Source organism: Lithobates pipiens, unplaced genomic scaffold (assembly GCF_037356315.1).
Source record: "Lithobates pipiens isolate NorthernLeopardFrog02 unplaced genomic scaffold, aLitPip1_a1.2 Scaffold_13, whole genome shotgun sequence".
Taxonomy (NCBI): Eukaryota; Metazoa; Chordata; class Amphibia; order Anura; family Ranidae; genus Lithobates; species Lithobates pipiens.
The window spans coordinates 399188407-399206300 of NW_027507718.1; the positions used below are offsets into that span (position 1 = coordinate 399188407).

The 17894-nt window shown below is 41.3% G+C and overlaps 1 protein-coding gene across 1 annotated transcript in view; it reads left to right on the forward strand.

The window, feature by feature from the left end:
* Positions 1-17894, forward strand: part of MSR1 (macrophage scavenger receptor 1) — a 55986-nt gene that overhangs the window by 11839 nt on the left and 26253 nt on the right. Inside the window, exons 4-5 of the mRNA XM_077477419.1 lie at positions 3319-3665; positions 9890-10076. Coding sequence (XP_077333545.1) covers positions 3319-3665; positions 9890-10076 — 534 coding nt within the window. The remainder of the gene's footprint in view (positions 1-3318; positions 3666-9889; positions 10077-17894) is intronic.

The window sequence follows — 17894 nt, forward strand, 5'->3', positions numbered from 1 at the left end:
AAAGTAGAAAGAATTCCAGCTATTTCAGATCATGTGACAGGACTGGTGTGGGCTGAAAATAGGTAAGTATATACGGTACACCCTTTTCTACACAGGTTAGTATAGCTGTTGGGAGTGGGGAAAGAAGCATTTTTTAAGACTATTTAGGCTTTATCTGGAATTCTATTTTAAGATGTTTGTGCAGGCAATATTTGCCAATGCCTAGTGTGATGCTATGAAAATGGCCTAGGTCATAATATAAATAGTGAAAATAGAGAGGCAAATAACCCAGATTATGGTCATACATATGAAACACTTTAAGGCAAGATTCTAGACTGTCCTGACAAAGAACATTTTTAAGATTTAAAAAAGACAGACTCCTCTTGACTGGGCAAGTATATGGTTTCTTGTTAATTACAGACACATTGCTTCCAGCACACCCTATGCCATTTTACCCTGTTTCAAAGGCAGGCAGTAAATATTGCACTATATTGCACTATAAGGCAAACACTCTTTTGGAAAGCTTAGCTGTAGCACCTGCACACAAGGACTGAGCTATGTAGAGGCTTTCCACCTGAGCAAACTATCCTTCTAGTACTCATGAACTTCTTTATTGCTGAACACATCAACAGCTTCTCAGAGACTCCTTCACAACTTCTTATTCATTTTCTTCACTCGTCATTCCTACCCTCCTTAGTAAATCCATTGTGACCATTTTGTCATTCCTATCCTCCTCAGTAAAGCTGTCTGAATCTTACAGCACTTTTGCTCTTTATCATCAAAATCCAAAACACTGAAAGTGATTAAATTTCCCTTTTCTCCATCTCTGTCTTTAAATTATGTTCCAAGTGTGGAAACACACATTTTTACCCAAGTGAAGTAATTCATTCTTCACCATGCTGGAATACTCACCACAATGCTTATAGACACAGTGGTAAATTAGGCTTGTTTTAAGCTGCTTTTACTGCATCTTTAAAATATGTAAATACTTTAGTGTACACCATCTGGGCACAGGTCACTTAAACCCTTTTGCCTTCTCACGTTGAGCTGTCAGCTTTCTTGTGGAAGTGAATCTTATGGTAATAAAGCCACCAGATCCCATTAACCTGTACTGTGAAGTGCCCCATTTGTCCTGCCATGTGTTATGTGCTCACCTGTCTCTCACTACTGTGCTGATCTTCCCTGGGATTAATCACATGGAAAGCGATCAGCTGTAATCATGTTCAACACTATCATTCTCTGGTATCTGTTGCTGTAATTTTTTTTTTTTAGAGCATAGAGTACAGAGGTCACTTTAGGAGTCTAACAGACCTCAAATGTTTCTTTAAAGAGACCTGTCACCTGTAGCGATGAGCTGAACATACCTGGGTTTGGTTTAGGGAAGTTTTGGCGAAAACATGACTAATATTCAGGAACTGAATCTAACCCCATTGGGGTGGATTTATGAAAGTGATTGTAAAGGTTAATTTTTTTTAAATAACATACATGTCATACTTACCTGCTCTGTGCAAGGGTTTTGCACAGAGTGGCCACAATCTTCTCCTTGCTCCTCCTCCTCATCAAGTGCCCCCATGGAGAGACACTTTCAATTGGCACCTTTCAGGGGGGAGGGGGTGCAGATACCTGTATAATCCAGGTATCTGCACCCACTTCTGGGAATAGCTAGCCGCAGCTAGTCGCAGATGCCCCACCCCCGTTTTGTTCTGGGAAACACACAGTTCAAAGGACACAATGGGGACCAGTGAAGATGCGCAGCACGACTGGTGCATGCACAGTAGGGAACCGGTCAGTGAATAAGCAACAATTCACTTCCCGATTCCCTGACAGAGGATGACGGCGGGGGCAGCCGAGCGATTTCTCGTCATCTGCTTCTGACATAGCAGCCACCCAGGACAGGTAAGTGTCCATTTATTAAAAGTCAGCAGCTGCAGTATTTGTTTAAAGTGGCACGCCTCTTTAAGGCTTCTTCTTCAGGTAAGATGTCCTGGAAGAGAGAAGTGCTCCTCACTGGACATTGTGGTCACATGGTCATGCTGACCAATGAATGCTTTCCATTTTGGGCAATACCATTGCTAGATTTATGATGGATACTCACTCTGGGGCTGTTTATTATGGTGTATGGCTTGCTATATCGGATTGCTATATTGGCATCCTAGCTTCTATGTGAAGCGGGGGGGCCGCAAAGGAGTCCTTAATTTAAAGGTGTAAATCAACTATCAATCATTTTATCTATTGAAGTAGATTCACATCAGTCATTACAAATTACAGTACATAGCGCCAACATGAAAGACCCAGCATCGCAAAATGTTAACCCGCTGTTACTCATGTGTCAGATCTACATCGTCGGGCATCAACCATCATGACTGATATGCATCTAAATCACAGAATGGTGTCACTGATCAGGGACATTGTTTATTTTTTTTTATTATTGTTTCTAATAAAGAGCTTTTTTCATGGTAGAGATGCTTTTATTTACTGCCTATTTTTTTCAATTAGTAACAAGGGGAAATACCACGTCTATATGCCAGAGTTCTAGCTGCTCCAGCAGGAGGTTTGGCCAGTTTGTGTGCATGCTGCCAGAACAGGCTGAGTTTTGGCCAAATTCATTTACAATCAGAACCCAAAGCTCATCCCTATTAGTTACTGGTAGAGCTTGTGATCTAGCTATTGAAAGGAGGACTACAGAGCTTTTGCTGTGAACTTTGTGGATTCATTTCTCTACTCCACAGCTACAGTGAGGTTTTAAATCATATTTAGTGATTGCTACAAATATGAATAAAAAACAATCAATATTTGAATGTCCAGTGTTCATTTTGAAGCTGAACTTCTTAATAACTCTTTATATTCTTGTAGTGGCCAGCCCACATTGACCAGACCAGTCAGCTCTGTTATCTACCTATGTGTAGGATGACCACTCAAACCACCACCGTGTAGTCCATTAGAAAGATCCAGGTTGTAGATTTTGACAGCGTTGACAGAGTTTACCTCAGCTCTCCTTGCCCAGCTTCCCGTGCAATGCTTTATAAGTAGAAGGAAGGTTTCTGTCTCCTAAAAGCCGGCCCACAGACTACCTTCATAATGCACAGATGAAGGGGGGTATTTTCTGTAATAATAAATTTTTGCACAAAGATCACCTTTAACACCAAGATGTCGTTTTCAGCATTTTAAGTTCTGTGACAGGTGACAATGAATATAAGACCACTCTGTTCTAAAAATAATAACTGAAACACATCTCTGATTCAAACAAAGTTCATTTAGCTTCTGGACAAATAAATCTGCGACTGGAAGTCTACATGTGAAATTTATAAATTATGTATTACTTTCTAATCTCTTTTGAAGGTCAGATCTCCCAGTTTGAAAAATACAAACACATTTACGAGGAAAAGCATGAAGAAGAAGATGGCAAAGAATCAGAAACAGGAAGCCTCCATAATTACTCCATTATTTTGAGCCAGCTTATACAAAACCTCTCTGACTGTAAATCACAATTTTCACTGAACTCAGCAAAACTGCAATCTCTAAGTAAAATATTAAATGAGAGCATATCACAGAGTCAGAAAAAGGACAAACAAATGCAGGACATACAAATAACACTAGGACAGTTAAACACTACACTGGATGACAGCGACATGAAAATGGATTATATAAACATGACATTTTCTGAAAAGGTTCTTATTCTGAAGGAGGTAAGAGCATATGAAGGTTAGTTTCAAATGTTTAAGAAAAAAAACTGAAACCATGATTATATCAAGAATAGATGTGAATTTACAGGAATTATTCAAATATTCATTCTGGAAAACCTAAAATGAGTTTCCCTTTTCAAGAGACTGTTGTTTAAATGAAAAGCTGCTACTGTTATAATGTGCAGCCACCTAGAGGTACCCACACATAACTTCAGAAACCTCTCAATTCTTCCTATCAAGGTTGAATTTCAGTTCATTTTAACAGGCAAAGCTTGCTTTATCCTACTAACCTTTTGTATATGCATAATGGCGAGCGAGGCTACTAATCATAGTGGTGAGCCAGTAGGAATGAGTCTGGGGGTTGGGATTAGGGACAAGCTTCAACCTTACCCAAAGCATCAGAACATTGTTTTTAAGAACTGGCCAGGGTACTGGACTCACTGTCTGCTATACTGTAAATATAACCACTGGAGGTAGAATATATAACTTATATTAATAATGAGCAGCAAACAAGTTTTCACCTAGGCATACGTAGAGGATGAATCAAGTGAGTTTTGGTCAAATTTGCTCATTATACTTACTTCCAACATCTCTGAGTTCTTCAACATTAATGATATATAATGGAAAGCAACATTTTCAAAGACACCCATATTAGAAAATGACCAGCCCTTAATGTGCTTAAAACATAGCGTAATTTGCTTAAACGTGACTTAACTGATCTGTAAATGTCAAAAATCCAATTTTATAAAAATTTATGGGTGCTTTTACTTTCAAAATTGTAAATGTTAATAGCAAGTCTGACACAAAATTGATCTTTCTATTTTAGGATTAGTGGTCATTGAAATTATAGCATGTATTTCCAAATTATTACAGTACTGTATATTACTGGAGGAACCACCATGTCAGATTTCACCATTAGTCACCAACCTGACAGCTGCAATAAGGGGTGTAAGTGGTGAATAGGGATGAGCTTCGTGTTCGAGTCGAACGTACGTTGGCTGTTCGTGCGTTCGGCGAATTCCGAACGTTTTGGCCGTTCGCGTCAAAATTCGAGTGACGCGTGCGCGGACCACAATGCACTGCGTTGGCGCAGTGCATTGCTGCCCGATGATTGGCCAAGCATGCACTGTGACCCCGCATGCTTGGCCAATCGCAGCGCCGGCAGCGAGGAGAGCCATGATTGGCCACAGGCATCCTGCCTGTGGCCAATCATAGCTCAGGCTGTGTAGTGCACGCCCCACACTATATAAGGCCGCCTTTAAGGCGGCCTCCTGTAGTGTGTTACTTTGCATCTGAAGCAGTGGGTGTTCTGTGTACCTTCAACACAGTACACACCAATCGTTTTTGGCTGATTTCCTATCTTGCTGCTGTGTAGTGGTTGTTGTCTGTGCCCTGACTGCAGTATACACCACTATATTCACCTCACCTATATAGCTAGTGATCTAGCTTTAACCACTTAACAACTGCCCATTGCCGATTAACGGCTTCAGGGCGGTTGTTTAACTCAGAGAGGCCGTTAATTAACGGCCTCCCAGAATTCTGCTCTCGCGTGCCCCGAGGTGTGCGCACTCGAGAGCATCCGTGACCGCCGGGTCCATAGGACCCGGCGCATCACGGTAAACGGCCACTCATAGCGGCCGTTTACCACATGATTGCTCCGTCAAATGACGGAGTGATCACTTGGAAACAAACCGGCGCCTGTTCCTCCCTCCCCTTTCTGTACCGATCGGTACAGCGGAGGGGAAAGAGATCGGTGTCAGCAGCGATGTGGGCTGCATCTGCAGTGCCCACATCGCTGCTCACCGAATTTAACCCCTCAATACCAGTGCATACTCTGCAGTACCCTGCCATTACTCTGCAGTACCCCACCATTACTCTGCAGTACCCCACCATTACTCTGCAGTACCCCGCCATTACTCTGCAGTGCAGTACCCTGCCATTACTCTGCAGTGCAGTACCCTGCCATTACTCTGCAGTACCCCGCCATTACTCTGCAGTACCCCGCCATTACTCTGCAGTGCAGTACCCCGCCATTACTCTGCAGTGCAGTACCCCGCCATTACTCTGCAGTGCAGTACCCTGCCATTACTCTGCAGTGCAGTACCCTGCCATTACTCTGCAGTACCCGCCATTACTCTGCAGTACCCCGCCATTACTCTGCAGTGCAGTACCCCGCCATTACTCTGCAGTGCAGTACCCTGCCATTACTCTGCAGTACCCCGCCATTACTCTGCAGTACCCCGCCATTACTCTGCAGTGCAGTACCCCGCCATTACTCTGCAGTGCAGTACCCTGCCATTACTCTGCAGTACCCCGCCATTACTCTGCAGTACCCCACCATTACTCTGCAGTGCAGTACCCCGCCATTACTCTGCAGTGCAGTACCCTGCCATTACTCTGCAGTACCCCGCCATTACTCTGCAGTACCCCGCCATTACTCTGCAGTGCAGTACCCTGCCATTACTCTGCAGTACCCCGCCATTACTCTGCAGTACCCCGCCATTACTCTGCAGTGCAGTACCCTGCCATTACTCTGCAGTACCCCGCCATTACTCTGCAGTACCCCGCCATTACTCTGCAGTGCAGTACCCCGCCATTACTCTGCAGTGCAGTACCCTGCCATTACTCTGCAGTACCCCCCATTACTCTGCAGTAACCCCCATTACTCTGCAGTAACCCCCAATACTCTGCAGTACCCGCCATTACTCTGCAGTACCCCCAATACTCTGCAGTACCCTGCTATTACTCTGTAGTACCCCGCCAATACCCCGCCAATACTCTGTAATACCCTGCCATAAATTGCCATACCCAGCCATACTCAGAGATACCCAGCCATACTCGGTGATACCCTGAAATACCCAGCCATAGACGCCCCCCACCCCTCACCGCCCTCCGGTGCTTCTACCAACTCGCCAGTACGATCAAAGCCAGAATCTTTTTTTTATTTTTTATTTCAGGCTTCCCAGCCTAGAGGTGAGATGTGGGGTCATATTGACCCCCAGATTTCACTGTAAAGAGGACCTGTCACCCCATATTCCTATTACAAGGGATGTTTACATTTCTTGTAATAGGAATAAAAGTGATCAAAAATATATTTTTGGGAAAAAAAATGTCAAACTAAAATAAATAAAGTAAAATGAACAATAAAAAAATAAAATAAAAATTAAAGCGCCCATGTCCCCATGTGCTCGCATGTGCCACACATGTGAGGTATCGCCGAGAATGTTAGAGCGAGAGCAATAATTCTAGTCCTAGACCTCCTCTGCAACTCAAAACATGTAACCAGTAAAAAAATATTTAAAGCGTCGCCTATGGGGATTTTTTAAGTAGCGACGTTTGGCGCCATTCCACGGGCATGTGCAATTTTGAAGAGTGACATGTTTGATATCTATTTACTCAGCATAACTTCATCTTTCACTTTATGCAAACATTGGGCTAACAAGTGGTTAATAATAGAGCTTGCAGTCAGTAGTGTTAGGAGATACCGCTATAATATAGGGCAGGCCCCTACTTTCAAACATCCAACTTACAAACATCTCCTACTTGCAAACGCAAGGAGACAGCAGCAAGTGAGATGAAAAAAGATGGACGACAAAACAAATTATACAGGGGTGATAACCCTTCCCTATGTTTTCCAAAAAGCTTAAAGATAGTTTTTTTGACTGGAGCTACACTTTAAAAATGTACCGGTTGAAAATGACAAACAGATTCAACTTAACACAACAAACCTACACAGTCCCTGTCTTGTTTGCACCGCCTGTATACTGCTGTTCTGAGTATATAGGGCCTGGGGGCCACACGCATTTCCTTTTTTTAATATGGGTACGGGGTTCCCCTTAATATGCGTACAAGACCCAAATAGGCTGGTAATGGGCAGGGAGGGCTACCCATGCCATGTTTCTCAATGATTTTCAACCATATTGCAGGAACCAGATATAACATTAAAACCGCAAGCAGTTTTAAATGGTGTTATTTCCGTTTAATGTCATTTTGTGCAGGGACTGTTCTAAACACGGGAAACACGTGGCACTTCACAGGCATACTACAGACACCCCACAGGCACCATATTTAAAGGAATATTTCACTTTTTTTTTTCACTTTAATCGTCATTAAAATCAGTGCTCCCGCCAAAACGGTAGTTTTTAAAACTTTTTTTTGCAGTGACCCATGTCCCCTGAGGCAGGAGGCAGGTCGCCAAACCCTTTTTAGGACACTATCTTGCATATTAGCCGTTAAAATTAGCACTTTCCAATTCGAACGTTCGAGTCCCATAGACTTCAATGGGGTTCTAACGTTCGTACCGAACGCGGGGGTCGTTCGCAAGTTCTGGTGCGAACCGAACCGGGGGGTGTTCGGCTCATCCCTAGTGGTGAAACTATGTTAAAAATGAAATGCTTGCTGAAAGTTTGGAGGTAAAGTTCCACCCTTTATTGGTTAACATATGTTATGAAATCAGCAAGCTTTCAGGATAACACAGTTCCCTTATTAAGGTTTGTATGAAGCTAAAACAGTACAATGCTCTATTCCAACTGTTTAAAATATACTTTTAGGTAAATATATAGCATTCGATATAACCTTCAGGCATCTAGATTGATATATGATTTTACCATATATGCTTACACTATTAGCACGTGTTCTGTAAATTAATATATAGAACCAGCTTTCTGTGAAATAGGTACTTTCAAAAATATTATTTAGGCATTCTTATGTTCCCTTCTGCATATACACCTTTGCCGTATTCTAAGTCTCCCAATAGTCCATACATTTTTTTGTTTTGTTTTTTTCAAAATGTAGCTTGTTTTCATTGGGGAACTTGGGAGACATGGATGTGTCTAGGAAAAACTCCCCTATTTACTCCCAGCTTCAGTGCCTTCTGTGGACATGGCTGGTCCCCATAAACAATAGGTATGGGACCTATAGTCTGGAATGCACAGCTAGAAGACTGTGAAAGTTCCCATTCATCCAGCTGATGGTATAGCTGGTAGTAATTAGTCACATTCTACATGATTTATTCTGTAGTGTTTAAGATAATTTGCTGCTTATCCATGCAGCATCTTTGTTTCTAATGTTACATTGTAGACTGTATATATAGTATAATGTTAACATTAGAACTGAAGAAAAACTGCTTGCATAAGCAACATGCCCAGTTAAATGTGACTAACTACTGGTAGCTTTACAGCTATAACAGAATGGCTCTTGACAGGTTATTTTGCTCAATGTGACCTCATAAGAAACTATGCCACTCAAAGCGACTGTGTGTATCCACCTGGTGACTCCAACTACTGTGAGGTGCAGACATCCAGAAGGCCGGTCTGACCCCATATTGCAAACTTACAGTGATAAAGGGGAAACTACACACCATCTGCCTGGTAATAGAAATATAAAAACTGACTTCAGCTAGTCTACTATTATACCTCATCCCTTTAGTGCATTTCACCTGACTAAGCCTTTGGGAGGGTGAAACAAGTCAGAGGGCCATGGCATGGGAGGATGCTAGCTGAAGCCGTTTTTATACTTCTATTACTGGATGGATTGATTGTGTGTAGCTTCCTCTTTCTTATTTCTTAGGTTATTTTGCTTATTATCTAAAGAGAAATGCATGGAACTAGATTTCAGTATCCATATTTGTTCAGAAAGCTATAGTATGTAAAGATATTCTGTTGTCTTTGTATTGCTTCCTTCATGTGAAATTCCTGGCATTCCTGCTAGTCCCTCAGCTTTCCTATTAAAAACTGATCAGTTTTCTAGCTATGCTGGGTACTCAGCCTGCTCGCCTCCAATGACCAGATTTGTCCCGACACCCCCCCCCCCCCCCCCCAGCACGGACATTTACTGGAAAGATTAGTGTATAAGATAACTGAGAACAGAGGGAAGGTGAAGGTACTCATGTATAAAAAAAGAAGAAGAAAGGTATTTATAATGTTTTTTATATCAATACTAAAGTGTTATGCCTTTTATTTCCGTTTTAAACTGAATGCATTTTTTTATAAGTTGAGGGTTTACAATAACTTTAACATTATTTTATTATACTAACATCCAACTTCAGTGTTATCTTTTTAAATGTGGGTGTATATTAAAGCTTTGTGGGGAAGATTTTCACGCACTTACTGACCATTTGAAAAAATGGGTGAGACATGGGTAAAACTTGTATCACCACTACAAAAACAAAAAAACAAAACCCACAACTTTAAAAACAACTAAAATGTCTTTATCAATTCTTCCTAAAGGAAATTGGTCAACAGTATACATACTTTCAGAATGCATCATCAGATATCAACATTGTAAAACAGCAATATATGACATTGCAACAAGAAATGAAAGAGGAAGTGAAAACACTGAATCAGATTACTAATAATCTTCAGTTAAAAGACTGGGAGCATTCGCTTACACTGAAAAACCTAACAATAATTCAAGGTAAATACATTTACAAGTTAAATTTATTTATATCACTGTCCATTTATTAAACTCAGGCTATAAGCACTCTGTAAAAACAAGAACTTCCTCATATTACCTATAATGGTGAACTATTAGGGCTAGGAGTTAATTAAAGTGTATATCAACCCAAGATTAAATTGTATATAAAACAATTTTCCAGTCCTTACATGCTGTGGTTGCATTAGTTATTTTTTATGGATTATTTCTCCTTTCTTTCCACCTGGTGATCCTGCTAGTAGCACTTCCTGTCCTGGGGGTGGCAATGCTTAGCTACTGTATGATATCTATGGAGGAGCAGCATTGTCACTATAGGACAGGACGTTTTTTTCCTGTATTCCACTGATAAAAGTCAGAGCGCATAGGAAGTTATCAGCTCACTTGATTTTAAGCAGGATAAACAGGTATCTTTTGCACTTGTTGAACAGATACAACATTCTTTCAGTGGTATATTAAACACACCAAAAGGGAACAAGTTAGAGAAGTTAATTGTTGAGGTTTACATACAATTTAAAGTGGTTTTAAACTCTCCCCCACAACTTTGTCCCATGTGAATCAACATAAAAAACCCTAATGAACACTGCTTGTAGGTATCTCCTTACTTGCTTAGTATTGTTGTAATCCTTTTTGTTCTTTAGAATGATGTCACTGAGCATGCCCATATCTCCCATGATTTACGGCACACTCTGTGTGCCTATCTATCTATTATCAGGACTTCCTATGTCACAACACTGAAATCCCACAACACTGCATAATCACTCAGAGCTTCCTCCTACACCCCATGGGACCATATGACATCACATGGAGGGGAAAAAATCAGACAGCATTACTGCAGTCGTATCAGCCGAAACTGATAAGACTGGCATAGGCAAACACTAGATAATCGGCACAATTAAATACTATGAAATAAAACAAGTCAGCTATGAGCAGGGACGCAGGATTTCCATAGAAACGTTGGCTTGAGAAGGAGGCTTGGTTAACAGCACAGGAAGTGCTCAATGTAAGGGCGGAAATACACTCTACACTCTACACAATACTTAAGATGGCGCTACCTTACCCCTGGAAACAATTTTTTTTAAGTTTTTTTTAAACAGTAAGTAATTTGCGATTTGGGCTGGATTACAGTGGCTATAGTTTGATAATTACTTATAATAATGGGCTAAAAGAAAAGAAGCATCAAAGTGGGAGAGTTAACTTCCACTACAAGGAATTGGTTAGGCTTCATGCACAGTTAAAAAAATGCTAGTTCTCTTGGTAGAAAAAAAAAAACACTCATATGGAGCTTTTTTTTTTGTACAGAGTTTAGATGAGTTTAGGAGAGTTTTGTGTTTTTTCTACCAGAAAGCTTCAATCAGAAACACAAACCAGAAGGTTTTTTTTCCTGCCTCTAAACGTTGAGCTTAATATATGCCTGTAATTGTCCTAATGTACATGAACACATAGGATAGCACTGAGCTGCTTCTACAGGCAAAACACAAAACTCCTGTAGAAGAAGCAATTTTGTGTGAATGGAGCATTAAAGTGGAGCAAAAGTCCCACAATAAAAAAACTACATTAAGTTAGAGTTTACTGGCAAAGGAGACATGCAACATTTACTGTCTACAGCTCTGACTCATTCCTGGCATTGATAAGATGCAGAGAACAGGCCTGGGTGGTGTGAATGATATAATCCAGTGTGCTTTTGAAGGAGTTGTATGATCATTAGCTAACCAATGGCTAAAGAGGAACAGTGGTGATAGCAGTAGTGGGTGGCAGTGTGGCGACTAGTCACTGCTAGTGATGGACGAACGTTTCGCCCGGCGGTCGTTTCGCGGCGAATTTCCGACATTCGCGGTCCGCACGTTCGAACGCCTTTTTCCGTCGTTCGCCGCGGCGGACTTACGTGTTTAATGTATACAAGAACTTTAACCTTTGGTGACACGTTTATCATGTGATACAGGACAGCCAATTGAGACATGACAGCACATGGACACTTGGACATTCCCCCTAACCTATAAATACACCCGATCCGGTGGCCATTTTACATTCTTTCTTCTGTTACGATAGGGACAGGTTCCTGTGTGGAGTAGGGAGAGATAAACCACTAGCTATTTGGTACACAAAAGTTCTTTTCAGGACTGGTATAGGTGTTAGGTGTTGATAGGTTTGCTGTGCTGCTGATTCTTGCAGCAGCCTGAGTGTCTTTTGTTAGTTTAGAGAAAGGGAAAGGACGGTGTATGCTACAGGGACAGCCAGATTAGTCTTTCATCATCATCATCATCATCATCATCATTAGCTGTTACTATCAAGGTCCACAAAAGAGCTGTTCCAGTAACCACTAATCGTTCTCTTTTTTTGCCAATTTGTATAGGGACAGGAAGGAAGCAGTGTTGTCAGGCAGTGAGGGTAATTTTAAAGACTTGCTGTTATTATTAGTTCCACAAAGGTTCTTTTCAGGACTGGTATCAGTGGTACAGTAATAGGCTTGTACATGTATAATATTCTTTCTTCCAAATATAGAAAGGATATTATACTTGACTGCTGCCCTTCTGCTGCAGTCTGCTAAACATTCACAACTCACTTGTTCCACAAAAGTTCTTATAAGGACTGGTAACTTGGTATAGGGTGCTACGGTACATAGGCTTGAGTGCGGTACAGTCTGCTGTTCTGTAAGGACCGCTATCGGTCCACAATAGATAGGGTTGACGTGCACCACTGCTGACCGCTGCCCTATACTGCAGCAGTCCTTCAGCGGTATAGGGACTGACGTACAGTCTGCTCACTTCCTTGACCCAAAAAAGCACACCGTACTATATGCCCCTACCCTCCTCTTTGAAGAGGTTGAGCGGTGTCATATTTCTACTGGGGCTGCTTATGATATCCCTGTGCTGTGCTGACTTCCTCCTGGGGGTTCTTATTATGAAGGGATCACACTATCCCTGTGCTGTGCTGACTTCCTCCTGGGGGTTCTTATTATGAGGGGATCACACCATCCCTGTGCTGTGCTGACTTCCTCCTGGGGCTGCTTACGGTGCTGCTGTCAGTGCTGTATGTCACGGTGCTGCTGTCAGCGCTGTATGTCACGGTGCTGCTGTCAGCGCTGTATGTCACGGTGCTGCTGTCAGCGCTGTATGTCACGGTGCTGCTGTCAGCGCTGTATGTCACGGTGCTGCTGTCAGCGCTGTATGTCACGGTGCTGCTGTCAGCGCTGTATGTCACGGTGCTGCTGTCAGTGCTCTGTATTACGGTGCTGCTGTCAGATGCCTCTATCACGGTGCATGTGTCATTCCGGTATGTCACGCTGCTGGTGATCATCTCCTGCACCCTCTTCTTTGCCTACCCTGGTCCCTGACCTTCCCTCTCCTCCATTGCCTTCATTAGCTCCATAGTCCTGAATTGTTAGAACAATTTCCCAAATAAAATAAAAATGCTTGTAGTTATCGATCCCAAATTCACCTCATACATGTATTATGTCATTGTCCAGATGGTGGGACTACGTTTTACCCCCTAATAATTACCACGTGGCCGCAAATTCGACATGAAGGTTTGCAAAGTTCGCCTCCCATTGAAGTCAATGGGGCCCGCGGCGAACGTTCGGTTTCGCGAACGTTTGGGTCCGTTCGCATTTCGCTTTCGCGAAACGTCCCGTCGGAAGTTCGTCCATCACTAGTCACTGCTGAAGCACAGCGTAAGGTAAGTATGGTAAAATGTGTAAGTATACTTTAAGCAGTGCCAGTTAGGCTGTATTCCCACAACAGCGTTTTGAATCATGGGCAGATTTGTCGCAGATCTGGCCGCTATTTGACAGTGCCGAGGTGTGAATGACAAAACGCGGGACTTGCATTTGAGATGCCATTCATTTGAAAGACACCTCCAATAGCGGCGAGGCTCTGCCACGATTCTCGCGCAATAAAACATGCTGCAATAGCGGCAACCCGTATCGCGGGACGTATGTCACCCCAAAAATAGTTTAGGAGCTACCTTTGGGTGACATGTGCCCCGCAATGCGGGTTGCCGCAATTGTGGCACAATTTATCACGCAACGATCGTGACAGACCCACACCATGATTTGAGTTGTCATTCAAATGAATGACATCTCGAATGCAAGTCCTGCATTTTGACATTCACACCTCAGTGCTGTCAAATCACAGGCAGATCTGCTGAAAATATGCCCGCAATTCAAAAGAATTAAAGAAAAATTGGGACCCTAGGCAAAAATCAAATCAGTGTGTTCTTGGCTGGACCCACTTCATAGCATACAACATACTCTTGCTTCTTTTTCTCCTTTCTACTAATGTAAATCACCTAACCGGTAAACAGATGTTTTGAATTAATTGAATACTATACTGTATCTTAATATTATTTGGAATACTACACTATAGGAGCTTTATTTAATGAGAGAGGATAGGAGAGAATGAAGAGTGATTAGAGGAAAACGGTGGTGAAAATTTTGTGAAGGAACAAATATGCAATGCATAGGACGAATTAAAAAGCATGTAAGTCTAGAAGGTGGAGGGATTAATGAAGAAACAAAAGAAATGTGAAATGCTTATTTACTGAATAGTTTAAATCAATTAAAATTGATTGTTACTGAATGCTACTTGCATATATCTCCTCTTTATTATTTGCATATATTTTGTGGCGAAGATGGTGGATCCCTAATCTTTTAAAACAAAAATTCAGTTTACTGTCTGTCACACTGCTTGGAGGATCAACTGTTGTCAGTGGCAGTAAAATAATGCCATGCACTGATGATCAAAGGGAGTAATACATGTTTTTGCATCAGTGTTCAATGGAAGTAAAACATGCCTCTATGTCAGTGGTCCATGGGAGTAAAAAATGCCTATGCATCAGTGGTTAACAGCAGTAAAACATGCTCCAGCATCAGTGGGAGTAAGAAATACCCCAGTGTTAGTGGTCAGTGGGCATAAAAAAAGCCCCAATATCAGTAGTCAGTGAGGGTAAAAAGTGGAAAGAAACATTTAAGAGGAAAATCTGTTTCTGGACTTATTGTAATTATTACAATTTTCATCACATTTGTACCAAGGGGTTTTAAGGTATAATAATATGAAATTGTAATAATAACTGGATTTTACACACATAACATTATGTACACACAAGCATATACTGTTTATTACTGGTACCACCACACAAACATGCACACAATCAGTACATTACCACACACAAAAGCCGTTATGTCAGTAGGGAAGGTATTGATCCTGTGTTTCTACAAAGCAACAACATGGATCAATGCCTTCCCCCTAGTAAAAAAAACCTCCCACACAGTATACAAGCACTGGCTAGGCACACAGTTAACTCTGTGATCACCACTGATGTTAACCCCTTCCCAGTCATTGTCATTAGTATGGTGACAGTGAATATTTTTTAGCACTTATCACTGTATTTGTGTCACTGGTCTCCAAAAAGTGTTAGAAAGTGTCTGATTGTCCGGCGCAATATCACAATCCCGCTATAAGTCGCTGATCCCTGCCATTACTAGTAAAAAGTTAATAAATTAAAAATAAAAATTACATAAATACATCACATAGTTTGCAGACGCTATTATTTTTGCACAAACCAATCAATACACCACACACAGCACTGCATTATATACATAAAGTGCATTTGCATGGGTGTTGAACAATGGTGCAAATCCTGACAGCTGTGATCAGATAGCCCTACACTGCAATGAGGCTGGATTCACATCTATGCATTTTTAGTGCTTTTTGCATTTTGTACATTTGTACTACAGTCCATTTATAATGGTTTCCTATGGAACACGTTTTGTAATGCGAATCTGCAAAATGCAAAAAGCACTAAAAATGCATAGGTGTGAATCCAGCCTGTCAGGCTTTTGTGACGGCTCACACAGATATCGATTAGTTGTGGTGATAATAGCTGGATGCACTTCAGTTATTTGCTGGCTGTGTGAACAACCACAAAAAATTATGGCTGCTGACCGCCTATCATTGCAGTGTATAGTATGGGAGGCTGCACCTATCCGTTCCCAGCTGTGAAACCCAATAGCAGCAATCAATCACCTGTGTGAATGCAACCTAAATACTGTATACATACAATCTGCACAGTACACACAATTTGCAATACATGCATAAACATACACACAATCTGAACATTACACACAAACACATGGTTTTAATATTACAAACATACACACAGCACTGCATTATGTTCATAAACAATCACAGAATGTACACATTACACACATGCACATTTTTAGGGACTCAATAATAACTGATATAGTATCACTGGATTTGCGTAGGGGTCAATGTGGTGACCATATTTAACCACCAGTCCCGGATCCTTTGGCTGGCTAAAGACCAGACCACTTTTTTCTCACAAATAGAGCTTTCTTTTGGTGGTATTTGATCACCTCTGCGGTTTTTATTTTTTGCGCTATAAACAAAAAATGAGCGACAATTTTGAAAAAAAAAACACATTATTTTTTACTTTTTGCTATAATAAATATCTCCAAAAAATATATACATTTTTTTTTCCTCAGTTTAGGCCAATATGCATTCTTCTACATATTTTTGGTTAAAAAAAAATCACAATCACAAAGTTATAGCATCTATAAAATAGGGGATACCGTATTTATCGGCGCATAATGCACACTTTTTCCCCTTAAAATCAGGGGGAAATCGCAGGTGCGTGTTATACGCCGATCCTCCACCATTTTGGAGCCTCTGGGTGGCTTTCGATGAGAAGGGACGAAAGCCGTCGAGGGCGGCCGAGAACTACCGAGCGCCGCCGAGATACGCAGGACTTCTCGGCGGCCCCATTTTTAAAAATAAAAGCTGCAAATAAAACTGACAAGGCTGAAAATGACACTGACAAGGATACAACGATGGACAAGGCTGCATGAAAAGGCTGCAATGATGGACAAGGCTGCATGACAAAGCTGCATATGATACTGACAAGGGTGCAATGATGGACAAGGCTGCATGACAAGGCTGCAGATGGACACTGATAAGGCTGCATTTATGGGCATTTAAATGTAAGTTTTTTTCCTTAAACTTCCCTCCTAAACAATTTTTTTCCTTAAAATTCCCTCCTAAACTTGGGATACGTATTATACGCCGGTGCGTGTTATACACCGATAAATGCAGTAGTTTTATGTCATTTTTATTAATACATTTTTTTTACTAGTATTGGCGGCAATCAGCGATTTTTATCATGAATGTGACATTATGGAAGGCACGTTATGGTTAAAAAGGGAAAGTCTTTACCAAGTGACTATAGACCTGTTCGTTTAACTTCTATAGTCGAGAAGATACTGGAGAGTTTAATAAAATACCACATAGACAAGTTCTTGCTGGAGAAAAATATTTTAAGCAATAGGCACTGGCAGCATGGATTCATGAAAGACAGAAGTTGTCAAACAAACCTGATTTCTTTTTATGAGGAGGTAAGTAAAACCTTGGACAGAGGGTTGACTGTGGATGTGGTATACTTGGATTTTGCAAAAAGGTTTGACACAGTTCCCCCCCACACATGTCTAATGTGTAAGGTAAAGTTTACAGGCTTGGAAAGATCAATCTGTAAATGGATAGATAACTGGTTAAAAAAAACAAATTCAGAGAGTAGTGGTTAGTGATTCTTACTCTGAATGGTCTAATGTTCTCAGTGGTGTACCCCATGGTTCAGTGTTGGGACCCTTACTTTTTAACATCTGTATAAATGTTATAGGGTCTGGGATTAAAAGTACTATTTCTGTTTTTGCAGATGACACCAAGCTATGCAGTGGAATTACGTCCTTACAGGATGTCTCTAAATTACAAGCCAACCTCAATGCTCTGTCTA